The 18,733-nt window shown below is 41.3% G+C and overlaps 1 protein-coding gene across 1 annotated transcript; it reads left to right on the top strand.

Annotated features, from left to right (window-relative positions):
• Window positions 1-701: 701 nt before the first annotated feature.
• LOC311507565 (cholesterol 7-desaturase nvd) lies at window positions 702-12,800 on the top strand. Its single transcript, XM_084571946.1, has 7 exons — window positions 702-1,119; window positions 6,347-6,535; window positions 6,999-7,177; window positions 7,503-7,628; window positions 10,453-10,572; window positions 11,148-11,324; window positions 12,360-12,800. The coding sequence occupies exons 1-7, from the start codon at window positions 714-716 to the stop codon at window positions 12,519-12,521; spliced, it is 1,359 nt and encodes a 452-aa protein (XP_084428072.1). The 5' UTR covers window positions 702-713; the 3' UTR covers window positions 12,522-12,800.
• The last annotated feature ends 5,933 nt before the right edge of the window (window positions 12,801-18,733 follow it).

The raw sequence follows: 18,733 nt of genomic DNA, 5'->3' as shown, positions 1-18,733 counted from the left end.
TAAGTGCAACGGGTTTCTAACAGGCTGAGGATAAAAACCGTATCCCAGAGATGCTGAGTCTGTCAAAATTAAAGAGGGTTAAGTTCATCCCTTTGGGAAAGGCTGCAAAGGCAAATAGTTCAACCATTAAAAAAAAAAAAAAAAACATTTCTTAAATTCAACTTAACTTAAAATTACAGCTCATCAGATTATACACGATGATACATCAGATATTTAAATGGAGTTACAATGAAATATCTAAATATCTAATAAAGGTATGACAAAAGATAACAGCACGTCAGCCAGCCTGACTTCTTCAGGCAGGTTGTTCCAGCTTCTACATGACCCCTACTGCCCCCCTCCCCCCCTTTTGTTTTTGGCTGGGTCCCTGGAAAAGATAGGCTATGTGGTGCCATGAGGTCATAAATGTTTTTAGAACAGAGGCTATGAAGAACCTTTAAAAGTAATGAATACAGTCTTCAAATGAAATCTAAAACATATGCTAACATAGTAACACTAGAATTTAAGCCCTGGACGTTTAGACTAGAAAGTGGATGAATGGGAGGCGGGTGTGAATGCGGGTGGGCCTCGGGTGTGGCTTAAATAAAGGTGTCTGCTCCCCAAAGGGCCAATGCGCAGCAACTCTGCTCATTAATGACTCTGACACTCGCAAGTGTCATTGCGGTGAGCAGAAACGGGGACACCAGAGAGCTGCAGGGGACGGACACTCAAAAATGTCAAGTGTGAAGGCGGCTGCAGTCACTGGGCTAGGAATAGGGGCAATACTTATGACTCAAGTCGGAGACCTGCTCGACTCAGCAGCGAGCGGCAACCCGATATGGAACGAAACGGAGAGGCACGGTGCCCCAGCGCGGGCTGTCCTCTGCATCATCGCCGGAGTTTCCCTCCTCGCTTTGGCCTGGCTCTACCGGCTCCTCTTCTGTCCTTTGGAGATCTTCAGGTCGCCCGATGATGTGGGGTACATCGTGGAGGACGGTCGCACCAGAGCGCAGGCGGCAAACGAGGTCCGACGCAGGAGGAAAATTGGAGAGCTGCCTCCAGTCTACCCAAACGGCTGGTACCGAGTGTTGGACTCACACATGCTTCAGAGAGGCCAGGTCAAAAATGTCACAGTTCTAGGTATGATAAATAACATACAGTGGTTGTATGAGACTATCACTACTTTGAATATAATGTGTTCTTTTATTTGTTATTATTACAATGTATTATGTACAAATGGCAAGTAGACTGACAGCTGGACAAATATAACAAGCAGTTGTTAACCATCATTAATAAGGGATTCGTGGAGACTATTTATCTGGAGAGGAAAAAAAGGAGTTGGAGTGATTTCAAATGCTTAATATTTCAGACAAATAGCTCAACTCAACAAGTGAGCCTGTTTACCGGAGCTGGAGCAGGCATCAATATAGCAGTATAAAATCATTTAAAACTTTTCATCTATTTATGTGATGAAGACAGATGAGGTTAGGGAACCACTGGGACATGCTGGCAGAGTGTCAGACTTTATTGTTACCAGTCGCTGCCATCAAAACTTTATAGTTGACACTGTACTGTAGCCAAATTCACGTGTGGCTCCCCACTGTAAATCCTCGTCCCACATTCTCATATTTCTAACTCCCAATATGAATAATAAGCTGGTTTTGTCTTAAACTTGTTTATTCCAAAATGGGAAAACGTGGTTCTGGAGATGTCTGCAGTAGTTGGAATGATCTCATAAGGCGTTCTGAGTCTTTGGATACATGTTTAGGTGTATCTATGGGCAGTGTGTCAGTACAATAGCGTCAAGATTGTGCAGTGATGTGTAGGTAATGTGAAGGTTCTCAGTCATCCAGGTCATAAACAAGACTTGTTGAACTGTGCAGTAATGAAACTTTACAGGTGGTCTATGTTGCTGACACCTTCCTCTCTCCCTTCACTCCTCCACAATATCCTCAACTAGCATGGTCATCATGACCAGCCAGGTGAGGCGGCAGATCACTCATCCACCTGCCAGTGCGCAAGGTCTGGCAGGTGTGTTCACTATGTTTCTGACCTGCCTCTGAGGATTAAAAAGGTCCTCAGGATCTGAAAGACATCCTGCATAATCCCTACTGGCAAGAATAGATGTTCCAGCAACCTCCTGCCCACGTGCAGTTTCTGTACCAGAGGGATAAGGGTGTGGAGGATGCCACCATCTACCTTCTCCACACAATTTACATGCATCTAGCTGCAAAGCTGCAAAACACTGTCCCAGTGCCATTGTATAGTCCTCCTCCCACAGTGTTATCGTCCTCTGGCTCCTATAGCACAAGGATCTGTTAGACCACTGTGGCCCAACTTGCCCATTGAACCACTTCTTAAGTTATTCATAGAATCTGTAGTTACAATATGTAATCAAAGTTTGAATTAGCCATTGATTATCGTCTGACAACAATTTGGAATTCTGCATTCATATCCAGATATCTGTTCATAGAGATTCCATTAGCAGTAACTTAGTACAGAGATTCAGAGATTTAACAGACTTTCAACATAAGCAAACTGATAATTAACAGATGCAGAGAAGAGTAAATGCGTTATGTAAAGAAACTTAACAGATTTTTGGTAGAGATTATACTAACACCTAACACAGTTAACACAGTTTAATGATTACGTTTTAAGACCTTTCCACAACCTCAGTGTTTGCCAGCTCATCCATTCTTTGTTGCCTTCTCACAGGTGCAACTGTTGCCAGGATAGGAGAGACAAGCTCATATTACACAGTTTTGTGGTTTTTAAAGTATGTTTGTACATTTCAAACACAATGGTTAAGACTTTGTTAGGGTAAGTCGCAGGCTGTGGTGCTTAGTAACGCTTTCCTTTGAAACAAAGGCTCCAGCAGTTGTCGTGGAAGCAGATGTTGTAGTTACTAATATTCATAGAATTGTCAGACCAGCAGTAGAGCTAGTTCGTCTGATTGCTTTGACAATTAAGGCGCCCATAGTTTTTTTTCATTAATCTATGACAGTTGTTAGGTTTGTTGAATAAAATGAAAAAAAAAGTTGACTTCTTGTTTGTTTGTAGTGTTGTATTATTCAGGGTAAATTCTTATGTGCAGAGAAATCTTAAGTTAAAAACAAAACATTTAACCTTCCTTAGTTCACCACTTGTTCAGGTGGATCATGTTTTATTACGCAGGTGCATTTCAAGTGATCACTTTTGATGTGTCAGCACTAGATGTCCTCCTTGATTTAGTGTTGATGTCAAACTGACGTTCCGTCTGTCCTGCATCGGGTTTCTCTCTGATCACTAACATGACAGCCTCATCGCAATTATTTTAAAAGCGTTCCTTAAGTCGCACGTATGTGTCTGCGCTGTTTGTTATGTAGCAGACCAAGCTGTTTTCATGTCGATATGATTTCATCATATATGTTTCACATTTCACATTCGTTATTCTCGTGCAGACGTGCGGCGGGACTGTTTGATCTCTTCAGAGAGTTTGAACAGAAAAAGGTTTCAAAGGAGAGGCTTTCATGTTTCTGCAACGGTATATGAAAGACATCCACCAGTAAAAAGGGACACCAGCTCTTGGAGAGTGATCCATTACATAGCTGGAGCTGATGGTTATGCGTTATCACCGATCACCTGATTACTTACCTTTAAACTGTAAAGGAAATCCAAGAAACAAGCATTAAACTGTAGTTTTTTATACAAATGACTAACTGTCATTACTGTGGTTCATTTTCTGATAACTATTTCTGTTGCATTTGACAAGTCATTTCCATCTCATGATCCATTTACTAACTTTTCAGTTGGGTCCGTGTTTGCGCAGTCGTCATGGAGATTAATCTGTTGATGGGAGTTAAATAGTAGAAGTCACTTAAAGTGATACGTCAGCAACTACTGAGCTTGCATGTCAAAAATCTCCATGACAACGGATCAAACTCAGTCTATCTAAAACAATGCTAAAACAAAGGCAACAGGTCTTGTTTGAGTTTCACTGAAGATGCATCACCACTCATCCAAGTTGATCTTCAGTTCTAAGCAAGTGCCGGGGACTTCACCCTTATTGGCCTGGAGAATTACTGACCGTAAATGGGAGCACTGATCATGAAAAAAGAGGACACTGCCCAGGTTAATGTGAACACTATCCTATAATTTCAGGTGTTGGGTTGTTAACAGACCCTCGTCATGTGAGGTGCAAGTGGACACCACCCACAGAGATTCCCAATAAAAAACAAAACTCCCCGATACGCTTTTGTACACCTACTATGATCAGCTTTGCGGGAGGTTATTAGAGCTCTTATACACTGCAAGTGTAAAGTAGAGGAGTGGCTGCCAATCTGAGGAAGAGGGATTGCCAGGAAACCAGGCAAGCATACTTTTCTACCAATTATTCTCAATATGCAGTTTTTCCATTTTTGATATTTCTCTGGCCTCCTTTCTCACCATCTAGTCCCTTTCAGGACAGGTTCACCCTGCAGCTCCCAACATTTTACAGCCCCAAAGTTTGTTGACCCAAATCAAAACTTGCCTCCTGTGCAGAGTCTGCAGCCTGCTGCAAAATACTGCAGTGACTCTCTCCTATCTTTCCCCTGTCATCCGTTTACATCATGTATTAAATTCTGCTTGGAGTGCCCTTTTCTCACACATTGTGCTGTGGTTGAGTCCTGCCCCACAACAGCCTGTGAGGGCAGCGGTCCAGTGCTGTGTCACCCCTCATTCGGAGAAGCCTTAGTTTGGATTTGAATTTTAGAGTATCCTGGCTGAACTTCGGTTGAGCTGGCTCAGCGGTTACTCTAAACCAGAGTCGCTAATCTGAGCGCAATCTGAGCACTGCTAAAAGTCCAAGCCAAATACAGTAGGTAAAGTAGGTGCAGGTGAACCACACGCGGTGCTGTCGAAGAGGGATATCTGTACCAACTTAATTAGATCATCAGACCAGACGTGTCTGTGTAAAGCAGTCAACTTTAGAGGCCCATCTAGCACAAAAGAAAACACTGGGATAGATGGCAAAGGCAAGATGAGCATGTATATTGCTAATTAAAGCCAACATATGAAGGACGTCCACCAGTAGTGATATTACAAAAAACATTATGGTAGTGTTTATCATAACTGAAAAAGTCTACAGATGGGAAAGAAAATTTATCAGTGACTGAATAATGAAAGTAAGTGATTAAAGAGTAACACGAATACGAGGCCATAACAAGCTCAAAAGAGAAAACAACTCCACCTTCACAAGGAAGAAGCAAGCAAACACTCTGTGCCCGCAAACTGACCCAGTCTGCAGTTTCTCCCCCAGCCTTTGTGCTCCCACATGTGATGAACAAGTGGAGGCAGGTGTGCTCAGCTACCCTCTTTAGAGAGCGTCAGGGCAGTAACTGGAGCTGAACACAGCACACAAACACAAATAGTGTTCACAACGCTCATGACACGGTAAAAGGTGGACGGCAATGCACATCGAGCTCCCTGTCCTACGCACAAACAAATTGTTAGTCATCAGAATATATTTAAAGATGTTAAAATCAGACAAACAGTAGAACACAGTCACCAGGACATGCTTGAGAAGAAGCTAAATTTGGTACAGTATTAACACTGATGCACCAATCAGGCATAACATAATGACCACCTTCCTAATATTGTGTAGGTCTCCCTTGTGCCTCCAAAACAGTTGTGACTCATCAGAGAATGGACATGGGCCTTCTGAGGGTGTCCTGTGGTGTCTGGTAACAGAATGTTGTTAGTGGGGGCCTTTGGGTCCTATGGGTTGAGGGGAGGGGCCTCTGGATCATCCCACAGATACTTGATCAGTTTGGGATCTACTGAATTTGGAGGCCAGGTCAACACCTTGTGCTGTTCTTCATGTTTTTTGAGTTGTTCCTAAAGCGTTTTTGTATCCTGATGGGGATAAGTGCTGCCATCAAGGACTGTCATTGCTATGGGGTGGGGGTGTCTGGTCTGGTCTAGGTGGGTGGTACATGTCTAAGTAACATCCATATGAATGCCAGGTCCAAAAGTTTCCCAGCAGAACATTGTATTGTCACAAGATGGTCAATGTTATTCACTTCTCCTGTCAGTTTTAATGTTGTGGCTGATCAGTGAATATGGAAATCTTTCTTTGGTGTATTTGTAAGAGCATTTGCTTGTTTGTTTCTTCATTTATAAGATGGGCACAGTGTAGTTACAACTGGCAAGTGCACTCTATGTGCACTGTATAGTACAAGTACAGTCAGTAGACAGTGGTTCAACCTGCTTTAATATCTACTTACTTAGGGCTGTTTTTAAAATTCTCTGTTTGAGTTGTCTAGTCTTAATGTTCAGTACTGTTATCCACTGTATTTGCCACAAATGTTTCATTTAATACCAGGACTGCTGTAATTGATGGTGCTAGGTGAGCAGGTGGCAGTGTTTCGGGGCCAGGACGGGAAGGCCTACGTGCTGGATGCCTACTGCCCTCACCTTGGTGCCAACTTGGCGGTGGGAGGACGGGTGTTGGAAAGCTGCATCGAGTGTCCGTTTCATGGATGGCAGTTTCAGGGGAAGGATGGCAAGTGTGTGAGGATCCCCTACGCTGAAAAAGGTATACCTGAAAGTGAATGGTGATTTTATTAATATATGGATGAAACCAGTTGCATTACTCTTACTATGCCTCAGTGCTATGGAACCTTGAGGGAAACCTTTAAATCCTCGCTCATGGTATCTAGCAGCTGTAATATTGATTTCATAACAAATATTTACAGCCAATTTTGAGCTACTTGGATGTTGATTTTAAGTTTGACCAGAAGGTGGCACTACAGAGAAAGCTGAGTGGGTGCCCCAAATGGAAATGTTTCATCGTCTGTGAAGCATAAATATTCTCAGTATTAAATTATTGATAAATTATGGTAAATTGGTAAACTGTTTAAGTCAATAGAACAGATTGATTTGTTGGTCTTTGTTAGGGAGTGAACATTGGACTATTAAAAACAAATGTTCCTTATTTCCATGTACATAATCTAGAGTAAAGAAGTGATGATTCCATTTGGGTCTCATTTGTCCTTCAGTGCCAGAGTTTGCCAAGGTGCGCTGCTGGCCCAGCTGTGAGGTCAACCGGCAAATTCTGGTTTGGTTTCACTGTGATGGAGAGGAACCTCAGTGGACTGTCCCAGAGCAGCAGGAGATCACAAAGGGCGAGTGGGCCTATCGGGGGAGAACTGAGCATTTTATCAATGCTCACATACAGGTGCCTGCTGTGGAGTGTCGTATGTACCGGACGTGTAACCAAAGACTTGTTTCCCCAACTTTATTGACAACACTGAATTAATTTAGTAGAAAAAGATGACTGCAATGTACAGAGACAGATCCTTGTTTCTCGTTCCATGAGTTTACATAGAAATTAGGCCAAATTATTTCCTAATATAACAGGTTATTAAAGGTTTAAACCTCTCCTCTCACTCCAATTAAGTCACTCGTTTCTGATTTGAGTGGTTATATAAGGCAGTTTGGTTGGAATAATTTTGTCCACGTGCCAATAATATAATGTCATTATGTGTTCTCTTCCATATTAGGAGATTCCTGAAAATGCAGGAGACATAGCTCACCTGGCTCACCTACACACCCCGGGCATTGTCAGCGGAGTAGATCTGCGCTACACCAACAACAAAACTTGGAAATTTCTACGACATGACTGGAAGGTAATGTTTTCTGAACTAAAGAACAAAACCAAATGTGATACTCGTTTTGCAGTTCTCCAAAACGTTTTAAAGATGCCAAAACCAGTACATCACATAAATCACCGTTTACATTACATTTCGCTCGTCTCTCTTTCAAAGCTGCAAATTATCAGTCACCCTCTCCTTCAAATCAGCCATGCTCCTGAACAGTGCCCTTTCCATTGAAAGCATGGCCAGCGCATTCAGACATTCATAATCCACTGTGTTTTGCAGGAATGTGTTGATTCTCTGTAAGCTTGAGAAACACCTCTCAGCATCTGCCCTTATCATGGGAGTGGTTATGAGGATGTTCAACAGAGCCACAGTCTCAGAAAAGGTCTCCTGAAGGTCGCATTTCACTAAAAACTGGTACAGGACCAGTGTACCACAGCATCCCTTGAATTCAGGACTCTCGTAGATGAATGAGAGTTCAGTCATGAGCTTCGCCTTATTCATCATGGGGTACACCTTGACGGTGGTGTTCAGAGCCTCTACAATGTGTGGCAGAGTTGTTCAAACAACTCTCCTTGTAAAAGCGTGGTGCTCACAAGGTGGTCAGTGAAGGAGAACCTTACTTCTGCATGAGCAAGGATTGCATCGCAGAACTGTCAAAAAAAATAAATAAACAAAGGTGATAGAATCCAACAGCCCAGTAATCTGTGCTGTTAGATATATCTATTATTTTGTCTACCCAATTTGTTTCAATGATGGTAGGCTAACTAACTAAAACACCTATCAGAATAATACAATCTAGTCCAACTGCACCACAAACTGCATCTTCCAAAATGACAACACAGTTCACAAGGAGTTAGGTATTGCAGTTCTACAAAACAAATCCAACAGAGAGATAGCAGGAACCTTAGGTGTGGTAAAATTAACAGTTGGGTACATTTAACAAGCAGGGCTTGTCAGCTCAGCCATATAAAAATGCCTTGATGTACACAAACACCACAGTGACGGATGATGGAAGGACACTTTCAGTTGCAAAGGAAACCCACGTCACAACATACAGCCAAGTGAAGAACACGCTCCAGCAGCTAGGCACATCAGTATCTAAGTCTACTACAAACAGACAACTTAACAAGGGAAGTGCAACTACTCCTCAAAAATCCAGACTAGTTGTGGAACAGCATTCTTTTGTCAAGTGAAACCGAGATCAACCTGTAGCAGAAACACAGAAATAAATAAGTACAGAAAAGTCTAAGAACATCTCCTTATCCAAAGCAGTCTCATCTGTAAAATACAGTGGAAGCTGTGATGACATGTGCATAAATTACTTAGCATGAAAAAGTCCAGGGTTGGTTGAGCCCTAACTTTCATCTTTGCCTCCCAAGGTTGACTCTAACTCTCCACAAAACTTCACACAGTCAATCAGATGAGTAAGAATGTGGCAGTTCTTGCTCACCTCGTCACTGTGGCGACGTGCAGCTCTCATCAATCTGCGTTGAAATGTTTGGCCCGCCAAAAGTTGAAAGTTTGAGGCAACTGTCCATGTGCATCTTTTAAGTTTCATGCTTCTTCACCTTCTCAGAGAGACGGTGCATGACTGTGACACCAGTATATGTCCATGCCATCTCCGTGGCGCCCTCAGGATGCATCAGAATACAGGGGTAGCAAAATAGAGCATTAGCTACTAGGCAGCCTGCTAGCCACTATTTCTAACCATACCAGCTTCGTGAAAACCCCCAGTTATATGGCTTCCCACTCTTTGTGGATACTTGCTTGATGTTTACATTTGGTCTTGGTGGTTCTATGGTAGTCCTTATACTTTAGTTGCCAATTTATGCTGGTTACTACGCAGATTGAATGGTATTTCTCTTAATGGCACAGTTGAGTTGTTCTGAGTTGCAGTAATGTTATCCATGCTGAACGTGGTTGCAGCAGCAAACTGGAAAATAATGGTTTCATTAGTAACCAGAGGGAACCTATGCAGAATGCACCAGTGTGTCTGTAGTAGAAGCAGTGGAAACTGCTTAAAATTAATGAGAAGGACTTGGGCGATTTCCCCTCAAATGTTCAATGAAAACAGTTAAACAAACTCAGTAAAACAAAACAAACCAAAACAACAAAACGCTGTATCCCTGTTTTAGGTGTAACAAACATAATGACAAATTGATTTCATTGATGATCATAGCTGTTGGAGATTCTCATAAAGTTTCTTTTCTTTCTCTTATACTTGCTAAATTCACATGCAGGATATTTTCTAACAATGTACAGGTAATGATTCAGTTCACAATGCCCAAGCCTCGATCTGCTTTTTGACAAACTCCCTCCTGGTTCCCAAGTAATACAAGGTCTTCTTAAACTAAGTTTGGATTGAAAAATAGTGTCTTCCTCTGATTTCTTTTCTCCATTATCCTTGTCATTCCCTTTCAGCCGTCTTTGATGTTTTCCCCTGAGTTCTACTTGAGGCTGATACTTTTAAGCTTGTTACATACTCCGCAAGAAACGAGAAATTTGTCCTTGTTCTTGAAGTAAGCAAGAGCAAGAACAAGAACAAAGTTCGTTCTGGCCACATCATTCATATTTCAAAAGAAACTCAAGTGCCGAACTCCGGGGAAATTCTCAAAGGGGCCTCCCACTGCAGCATACGTCACACGGGCTAAGCATTGTGGGAGATGCGAGAGATGGACGACACATTGATCACATTGTTCATTTAGCATGCACCCACACACAGTGTGCCGATCTCTACCCAGGAGGGATTCTTGTTCTTGCTCACCTCGAGAACAAGAACAAAGTACTTGCTTCTCGTGGAGTATGTAACAAGAATGAATGCATCTGTATGTTTTCTCTGTTTTTATTCAAGGTTCAGTGGGAACCAGAGTCAGAGCCCAACAAGCATTGCTCCCAGATGTTGGTGAAACATGCACTGACTGTGTTTGGATACCGCTGGCCTCTGTTGGATGTTCATGTTGTGGCTAGACAGGTAAAGAAAATGCCAAAGGAAGGAGGCAGATTGCACATAATCATTACCGATGATTGATCTAATCTATGAGTCTATTAACATTAAAGGGGTTTTCGCCCACATTAAGAAGGCTCAGAAGTAACTGGCTGTGAAATTTATACAACTAAAAACTGACATGGCATCTGTCTGTTTTTGAGGACACAAAGACTTTCTTGTAGTGTAACAACAGTGGTCTACCCAAACAATTTTGATCCTAAAGGGTATGGACTGCATACACTGTAAAGTAAATTAGCATGGGATCAAATAAAATACATTATAACATGAGAGGTAGTCATTATTGGGCCTGGGCATGCATGCAAATTCATCTTTCTCAAAAATTGACATTCACTTCTGATCAACACTCTTTTGTTTTTTAGGAATTAAATTATTAATGACATTAGAATAGTCATTAACTAGGATTGGGTGCAGTACTGTTATATTAGAACACATTTGTTTTGACTAGTGTACCTAATGACCTGGCAAGTGGGTGTACATTTTCCTTCAGTATATCAGTAAACAGGTTACAGTTATCTTGTGTTTATATATATATGCTTCAGGTGGGTCCAGGATTGGTGTTTCTGCTGTTTGACCACAGTTTCTTGGGCCAGGGCGTAATCATGCATTGTGTGACTCCGGTGGAGCCTCTGCTGCAGTGTGTCTCTCACACCATCTTCTATCAGTCTAATATCCTACCTCTGGTGCCCAAATTCATCCTCAAAGCAGAGTGCATTCAGGTGAAGTACACGCTTATCTTCTACAAACACTCAAACATAACTGTTTGCATATTGTTTGCGTGTTCATGTGCAATCTCTCTCTCTCTCTCTCTCTCTCTATATATATATATATATATATATATATATATATATGTGTGTACTAGCATATTCACTACATGGTCCCTGTCAATCAAACTGACAACCTGTCATAGCTGTAGCTGCAGGCTGCTATATTGTACGTTTCTTTCTGTGCATGTTGATGTTATAATTCAGAACTGTTCTAATTTAGAGAGGTCATTGTGTGAATTCCCACTCTGCCAATGGCTTCATTCTGCCTCCACACTACTACCACCAACACCACACAGTCACAGAAAAGGTGTGAATAGTCCTCATTAAACTTGATAATTAGTTGTGTGGTGAAGAAACACGGTCACAGTCTTTTTAACAAAAAGGAAAACTTAAAAGTTAGCTCAAAATACGAGACAAAAAGTTGTCACCTAATTGATGGACAGAAGCTTAGTGCTCACAGTGGGGTCTCCCGAGCGCTTTCCCACTGCACCTACCTTTCCAAATTCTGTCATAATAAGTTTGGTAGATGGAAGATAAACACACAATGATAGATGAAGGTGGCAACTGCTTTTACCCTTAAAGCATTATATTTTATTCGATTATTTAGTAATCTTTCTCCATGCAGTGTTGGCAAAAGAGAAAGCTCATCTCAGAAGATAGAGTGGGCGTTTTCATTGAAATGCCAAATCTCAGCAGTTGCTGGAGTCACCATGGAGTGACATTTATTAACAACGCTTCACACAGAAACCCCCGCTGGTAAATCATAATAACTTAATGCAGTGAGATAGCAGCACAGATAGTGTTATTTAATTCTTAGTTATGTAAAAATGTGTTGAATTTGTATTCAACCGTGCCCCTTATTGTCGTGTGATCATATGTTTCCAGTGTACTCGTAACAGTGAAACAAATATATAACATGTTCTGTTTGTTGATGTAAATCACTTCCAGTCCCATCCCGTGACATTCCCCTGTTATTGTTTTGTCCAGTTTGAGCGAGACGTGATGATCTGGAACAATAAGAAGTACGTCTCCAAGCCTCTCCTCGTGAAGGAGGACTCAGCCATCCAGAAGCACAGGCGCTGGTTCAGTCAGTTCTACAGCGAGAACAGCCCGCAGCTCCAGTCTCGGCGTGACACTTTAGACTTCTGACCTCCCTGAACTACACGAGGAGAGCTCAGCAGCGAATATGTCAGGTCAGGGAGGACATTAATCAGACGTCTCAGAGGAATGAGTTTGTGATCAATTTTTATCTGTCCCATATAATAAATTACAAGCAGAAAGGAGACATTGACTTGTTGGTGTGATGGAACTATGTATTCTTTTAAAAGCCTGAAACGTACAAGTTCAGGTTAATTATTATGGCACCAAACCAACAAAACAATGCTTAAAACAAACAAGAGTGTGAAAGGAGACAGAGGTAAGGAAAAAGCTGGGCTCTGTTCAAGGTTTTCTTGACAGGAAGAGACCTTGAACAGAGCCCAGCTCATATGGGGTGGCCGGGTAGGGAGAGAGAAAAAAAGAGTGAGGGGGGTCAGGGGAGAAGGGAGGAGAGAATTAGAGCGAAGCAAATAAACTCATACATGTCTCTACTTTCATATGATACATATAAGATTAATCTTGGATAAAAGGATGGACAGAGCCAGCATACGATCCGTTAATTATAAAAGAGTCGAGATGTTTGACAGTTTTCTCGTGAGACATGTGCCTAAAGTGTAACAGAAAAGAGTATAACCCGTTTGATGATCTTGTATACAAGATAGTATACTAGTAAAGTATAAAAGTATAGTAAAGTAGTAAAGTATACTAGTAAAGAAAATAAGCAGTTCTGAGAATACCACTTACATTGATATAACAATGACTGCACAGTTTGGATAATGGTACCCTTTATTTAAAAAAATAAAAAATAAGTCTTTAAATTGAGACTTGATTCCTTTAGCCAGTGTGTGAGTGTCTAAAATCTTGTGGAACACCTTCTTCTTCTTCTGTAATATGATTCAAAATGCAATTTCTCATGAGTTAGAAAACATTCACCTGTCCTTCCAAGCAGTGAGTGTAAATCTTTAATGTTTAATCACATTGGGCTCTGACTCAGTTGCACGTGTTTCAGCGAGCATGTTTGTGTTTTGATTCATATCGCAGATTACCCGGCTGCAATCTGTAGTTGCAGAAGTGTTTAATGGAAACTTAAAGGACCATTCCTCCGTTTTAAGCCTTATCTCTCTGAATCACAGTATGACTGCCTGACATCACTTTTAGCATAAACAGCTGAATAGATTTTATTTATTTATTTATTAACTTAAAATATAGAATACATGAAACCGTGTCTCACGCGCATACTTCTGTTCTTACTCTTTGTTTTTCGTTTATGTATATGTTTACATTGTAGTAAGTATGGCAAAGTGCTGTGCACTGTTATTACCCGCATGATGTACTTATAAGAGTAAAAATGTTGACACCTCTCACCCTGGATGGTTGGTATCTAAGTAAGCCATCTTAGCATGCAGCTAAGTAATGCAACATGAGGGAGCAACTAACCAATTTTAACATTTTAAAAGTAGCTGCAGCTGTGGAGGTTGAAATCGCGAATCCTGTACCACACAAATGACAACTTTCATACAGATCAGATCTGTTGGTGAAATGTTGCTATTGTCACTTCTGGTGCTTGCCAGTGTAAGTGTAAGTACATAGTGTACTACACTATAGTGTGTACACAGTGTGCTACATGGATATTTAGTAAAGAAAATACATGATTTAAGACACTGCAGTGTGAGCACTGGACTTGTGCTCCAATTGTATGGCATATTAACACTATAGTCTCAGCACGAATTAGTCTCCACAAGACTCTTTAGTGTTCACCACTGCTGCTTGGCCGCAGCTATTTGCTGCTGAGCTCGTTAGCTGTTATCTTTGAGAGCAGTGAGTGTGAACCTAAACAGTAAAAGGACCTGAAAACATAAATGCAGTCAGGTGAAATAGACATTAATGTTCTATACATGTGAGGGGACGTGCTCATTCAGGGGATTAATCTGTGGTGCTTTGACTGACCATACACATACGCTGTCATTTGATTATTAGATCCTCAAATTATATTGTCCTAAGAGAATAAAGAAAACATCTAATTCATTTGAATCTATTAACCTACTGAGGCTGAAATAAAGATGGCATGTACATGTATATCTACAGCATTATTTTTACTCTTGTTTAGTGTTGCTTCCCATATGCTCATAAATGTATGTTCCTTTTTGTCTGGGTGCAGACAGTCCATGTGTCCCTGATGACGACGATGCTGTGAGGCTTTATTAAATGCTACCGTGTCTGTCTGGGCATGTGTCAAATGTATAAAGGTGACAGTGTTCAGCTGTCTGTGCTGATGAGATTGCTCACATTCTAATTTCCGCTTCAGTATACTGGCCTTAGAAGACAGGAGATACATTTCAAAACAAACCACCCGCCTCGATAAAGAGCACAGTGCTAATTATGAATATCAAATTAATTCTTATATTCCTTCTCAATATTAACATGTATTTTTCTAACTGGCTAATGTACATGGAATGTTTATTTAAATATGCAGAATAAATTTGTCTCCTCTGCTCTAATATGCTTGTTCATGCGTTTCTGAACTGGGAAATGCTTTCCGTTGCTCTGAATATGTTAGCGTGTTAAATTGAGCGTTACAGTGAAATGTTCAGCGTTATACTTTGCCAGTGGCATTTCTCTGAGACTTACATTATGGCTTGACACTCCTTATCTGTGAATTTACTTATCTTAGTCTGTGGTGCTGGAGACCTGTGCTGCCTTTTTAATCTGACGCATTACATCAACAATTGGCCCGCTTGCGCTTTGTCCAGGAAGAAGTGGGCTTGCTGTAATAAGGGGACATACTGACTCTGGGTAAGAGCTGTGTTGCATGTATGAAAGAGAAAAATCTTTTTGAAGGATGGCTGAAACAAAAGTTTTTGAAGCTGAGGAGAAAGGCGTCACTGCACTGGGAGAAAATCACCTTCCAGCTACAGAAGAGGCTTATCTTACCGCTGTGTACAAAACAAAAGGAGCAGAAAACCCAGAAGAAGAGAGCGACTCAGTCGTACAGTCTCTGATTCAGCACAAACACCAGGACAGCAGTGATGAGAGTCACAAAGCAGGCAGACAAACAGCAACAGATGGGGCTGACCAGAAGACATCTGTTCCACAAGAGCTGGAATTGGCTGGCAGGGATCAGCCTGGCTGCAGTGGAAGTGTCAGGAGTTTGTGCAGTGACAGCAGTCGGCACGAGTGCCCCATCTGCAGCGAGCCCTTCCAGTCACAGGGAGACCACCGCGTTACCTTACTCAACTGCAATCACGCGCTGTGCCATCGCTGCACAGCTGGCATCATGAGCCGGGCCAAGAACACCAGCCGACTCGAGTGCCCCCTCTGTCGACAGACCACCCCGTTCCCACAGTGGGAGATCTGCAGACTTCAGGGGGAGTCTTACTCTTACAGTCTCTACGAGCCTAGACCGGCCCTTGTCATCAGTCCGGGCCCTGAAGTTCAGACGCCACCGTTGTGTTGCTTCACTCTGGAGACGCAGCTGGAGGCTCACACGCACGGAAACATTCATGGATGCGTGTATCCTTCCTGCCTAGTTGGAGGACTGAGGGTAGTACTACGACTAAACTCCCTCTGCTTCTACATCTCTGCCCTCCTGCTGCTCTTCTTCGTGCTTCCTCTTATAATACGTTCCGTGCTCTTCAGTAATGGCTAGCTTATCTTATTAGAGGGATCATATGAGGAAACCATTCATTGCTATGGATGAACTGTCATTCAGCTCTTTCATTTTGGAACATCTTAGAATGAAGAATATGAGCCATGTTTTTCTCCAGTTTCTCAATGCCAAATGTCCTTGCCCGTTGTTTATTTAACCTGCTTATTCATAACTTACCTTTGGACTCTGACTAAAGGCTGCATAGCAATCAGTTATATAAATATTAGAACAGGAAACAGGCCAATTTTGACTTGGCGACATTTAAATGAACTCCCAAATGGGATGATTTGAACATGCAAATGAATAACATGTTTTCAGCTCCGTAAGTTAAGTGCAACCTCTGACTTTTGTCTTCTTTGAAGTGTGAGTCAGCTTTTAGGATAATGGAGCTCTGAATTTGGGTCAAAACTCCTCGCATCTTTCTCTGCCTTATTTTGACCCATTTCTCATCAGAACAAGTCACATGCTTTGATGCTGCTGAATATTCTTGGCAGAATTACAGCCCAGCTTTATCTTCTTTCATACTGCAAAAGTTCGGGCACCCCGCAATGCAAGTATTTGCTTTGCTGTTCTGCCTGATGGTTTTCTCCGTCATATAGCTGCTTTGTCTTAATTACATTGATGACAGTCTTTTCCTAGACTTCTCCTGCTGTGTAGGCATCATTAGCTCTATTTTCAGATACTTTATAGTAGCTTAGAGGAGTCAGAGGTTGATGCAATCTGAAGAGGCCACTTTATGAGCCTTAGCCATTAATTTAAAGCCTAATAAGTTCTGATGGGACTACTGCATGCAACGCTATAGGCTGTATTTCTCATTTGGGTAGTGTGCACAAAAAGAATTTATTAAGAATAATAATGCTGCTACACTAAAACCTAACCTTAAATAAATAAATTAAATTAACCTTGGAATATTAGGTATAATTAAATTAGCTTGTGTTATTTTATTTTATTTTATTTTATTTGTTAATGCTTTCAAGATTTCCGGCTCCCTGTATTGACTGACTGGCTGCAAATTCTAATGCCAATGGTGAAGCAGCGGTACCCACAGCTTTCTCATTGCTCACATTAATGAGACATAATTATGCCTCATTTTGTTTTAAAATGTTGAGGTGCATAATAATAGACATCATGTAATCAAGTGAAAATGTTTGTGATTGTAGTGTAGCCTCGTGTGTATTCCATAATAATTAAATGATCATATCACTCTGAAAAAAAACAAAAAAAAAAACAACTCAAGTTCATTGTGGTGTGTTTTCTGTAATATTATGTCCCCTTGTTTTCCTGAGATCAAATCCTTATCCTCTCCTGACTTGGTGGTCTCAGTTACAGAATCGTAAATTAGGAGCCTGGAGGTTTCTCTAACGGATGAAAATAAATTGATCCACATCGATCAAGTGCAGTGTCTTAGGAGTAAAGCCGGAATCTAAAATCTAAGGAGTACTTGTGTTCTCTGCAGCATGAATACTTCAGCTCGGCATCGGGACAAGCAAGTAAACGAGTACTGTGGGAGCTCACACATCTATAATTTATGCAAGGACTTCACACTACATGAGAAACACATCAGATAGGCAGGCATCCATCTGCAGATGACTCATTGAGGCAGTCCATTTCCAGGACCTCATCAGCTCCGTTTACATCAAAGCACTGGTGGAGCATGACGTGCTTTGCTTTGGTCTTCATTCGGATAATGTGGGTTGCGTGTGACAGCCGTCCAACAGCTATGGACAACTCCTCCCTGCAAAATGCTGCACCATCCATTAAAGTGACCTTCACATACAGTATAATTTATAGTACACTTCATACCATTCCAGGAGCCAGAGCAGACGTGTTCTGCTCTCATCTGGGCCGAGGGCTAAGACAGAGAGATGAAGACGTGCAATGCTGTCGTGCTAAACGTTGAAGCATGTAATAGATCATGCAGAACACGTCTGTCTGTTCTTTCTTGCTCCGACTTTTTATGTGATTAATTGATTAAAAGGTACTTTCGACCATTTTAAATTGTAAAGCCATGAAGTGAAATGTCTTCATTCTGGGTATGGATGCTTTTAAGGCATTTTCAGTGCTGCCAAAACCAAATGGCAGCACTTAACATCAAAAAATGAATCAATTTAAATTTTAAATTAGATGTAAAAACATTCAAGTAGCACTCAAATACATTCTCCTATGGTTCTGGGTTTGATATGAACTAATGCTGTTTGCTACTGTTTTATTTTGCTTTTTTTTTTCTTGGTGTTGATTTGTGGTTTGATTTGAGATTTGGTGCTTTGATTCACTGATATCTTGCAACCTAATCTGTTTCTCATGACCTCTATAAAGGAACTGTGGAGTTCAAATGGAACTTTGGATTTTTGGAGTTCCCAGTACAAAGTCGGATTTCCACCTCTGAAAGTTGGACAAATCTCTTTAACCTTGACCTCCAAATCCAAGATGGCTGTTCCGCACATCAACAGTAAGGCTACTGTTTAGTAGCACTTCTGTCTATTTGTGTATCATTAAATCAGGTGTACACACAGTAGCCTACTGTCTTCTATCTGTGGACATGTGGCTACATGTTTATATCTACAAAATACCACTACGTAATGTTTTGTTACCTACTGGTTTAGCTAAAAATTGTAAG

The sequence above is a fragment of the Chelon labrosus genome (assembly GCF_963514085.1).
Source record: "Chelon labrosus genome assembly, chromosome: 22".
Taxonomy (NCBI): domain Eukaryota; kingdom Metazoa; phylum Chordata; class Actinopteri; order Mugiliformes; family Mugilidae; genus Chelon; species Chelon labrosus.
This window is presented reverse-complemented; position numbering and strand designations above follow the sequence as displayed.

Bases quoted from the DNA above. Each gene is read 5' to 3' on its own strand.
- LOC311507565 (XM_084571946.1), top strand. From the start codon at position 714: ATGTCAAGTGTGAAGGCGGCTGCAGTCACTGGGCTAGGAATAGGGGCA. The intron at 1,120-6,346 runs GTATGATAAATA...TGATGGTGCTAG, and splicing joins CAAAAATGTCACAGTTCTAG to GTGAGCAGGTGGCAGTGTTT. The intron at 7,178-7,502 runs GTGCCTGCTGTG...CTTCCATATTAG, and splicing joins TTATCAATGCTCACATACAG to GAGATTCCTGAAAATGCAGG.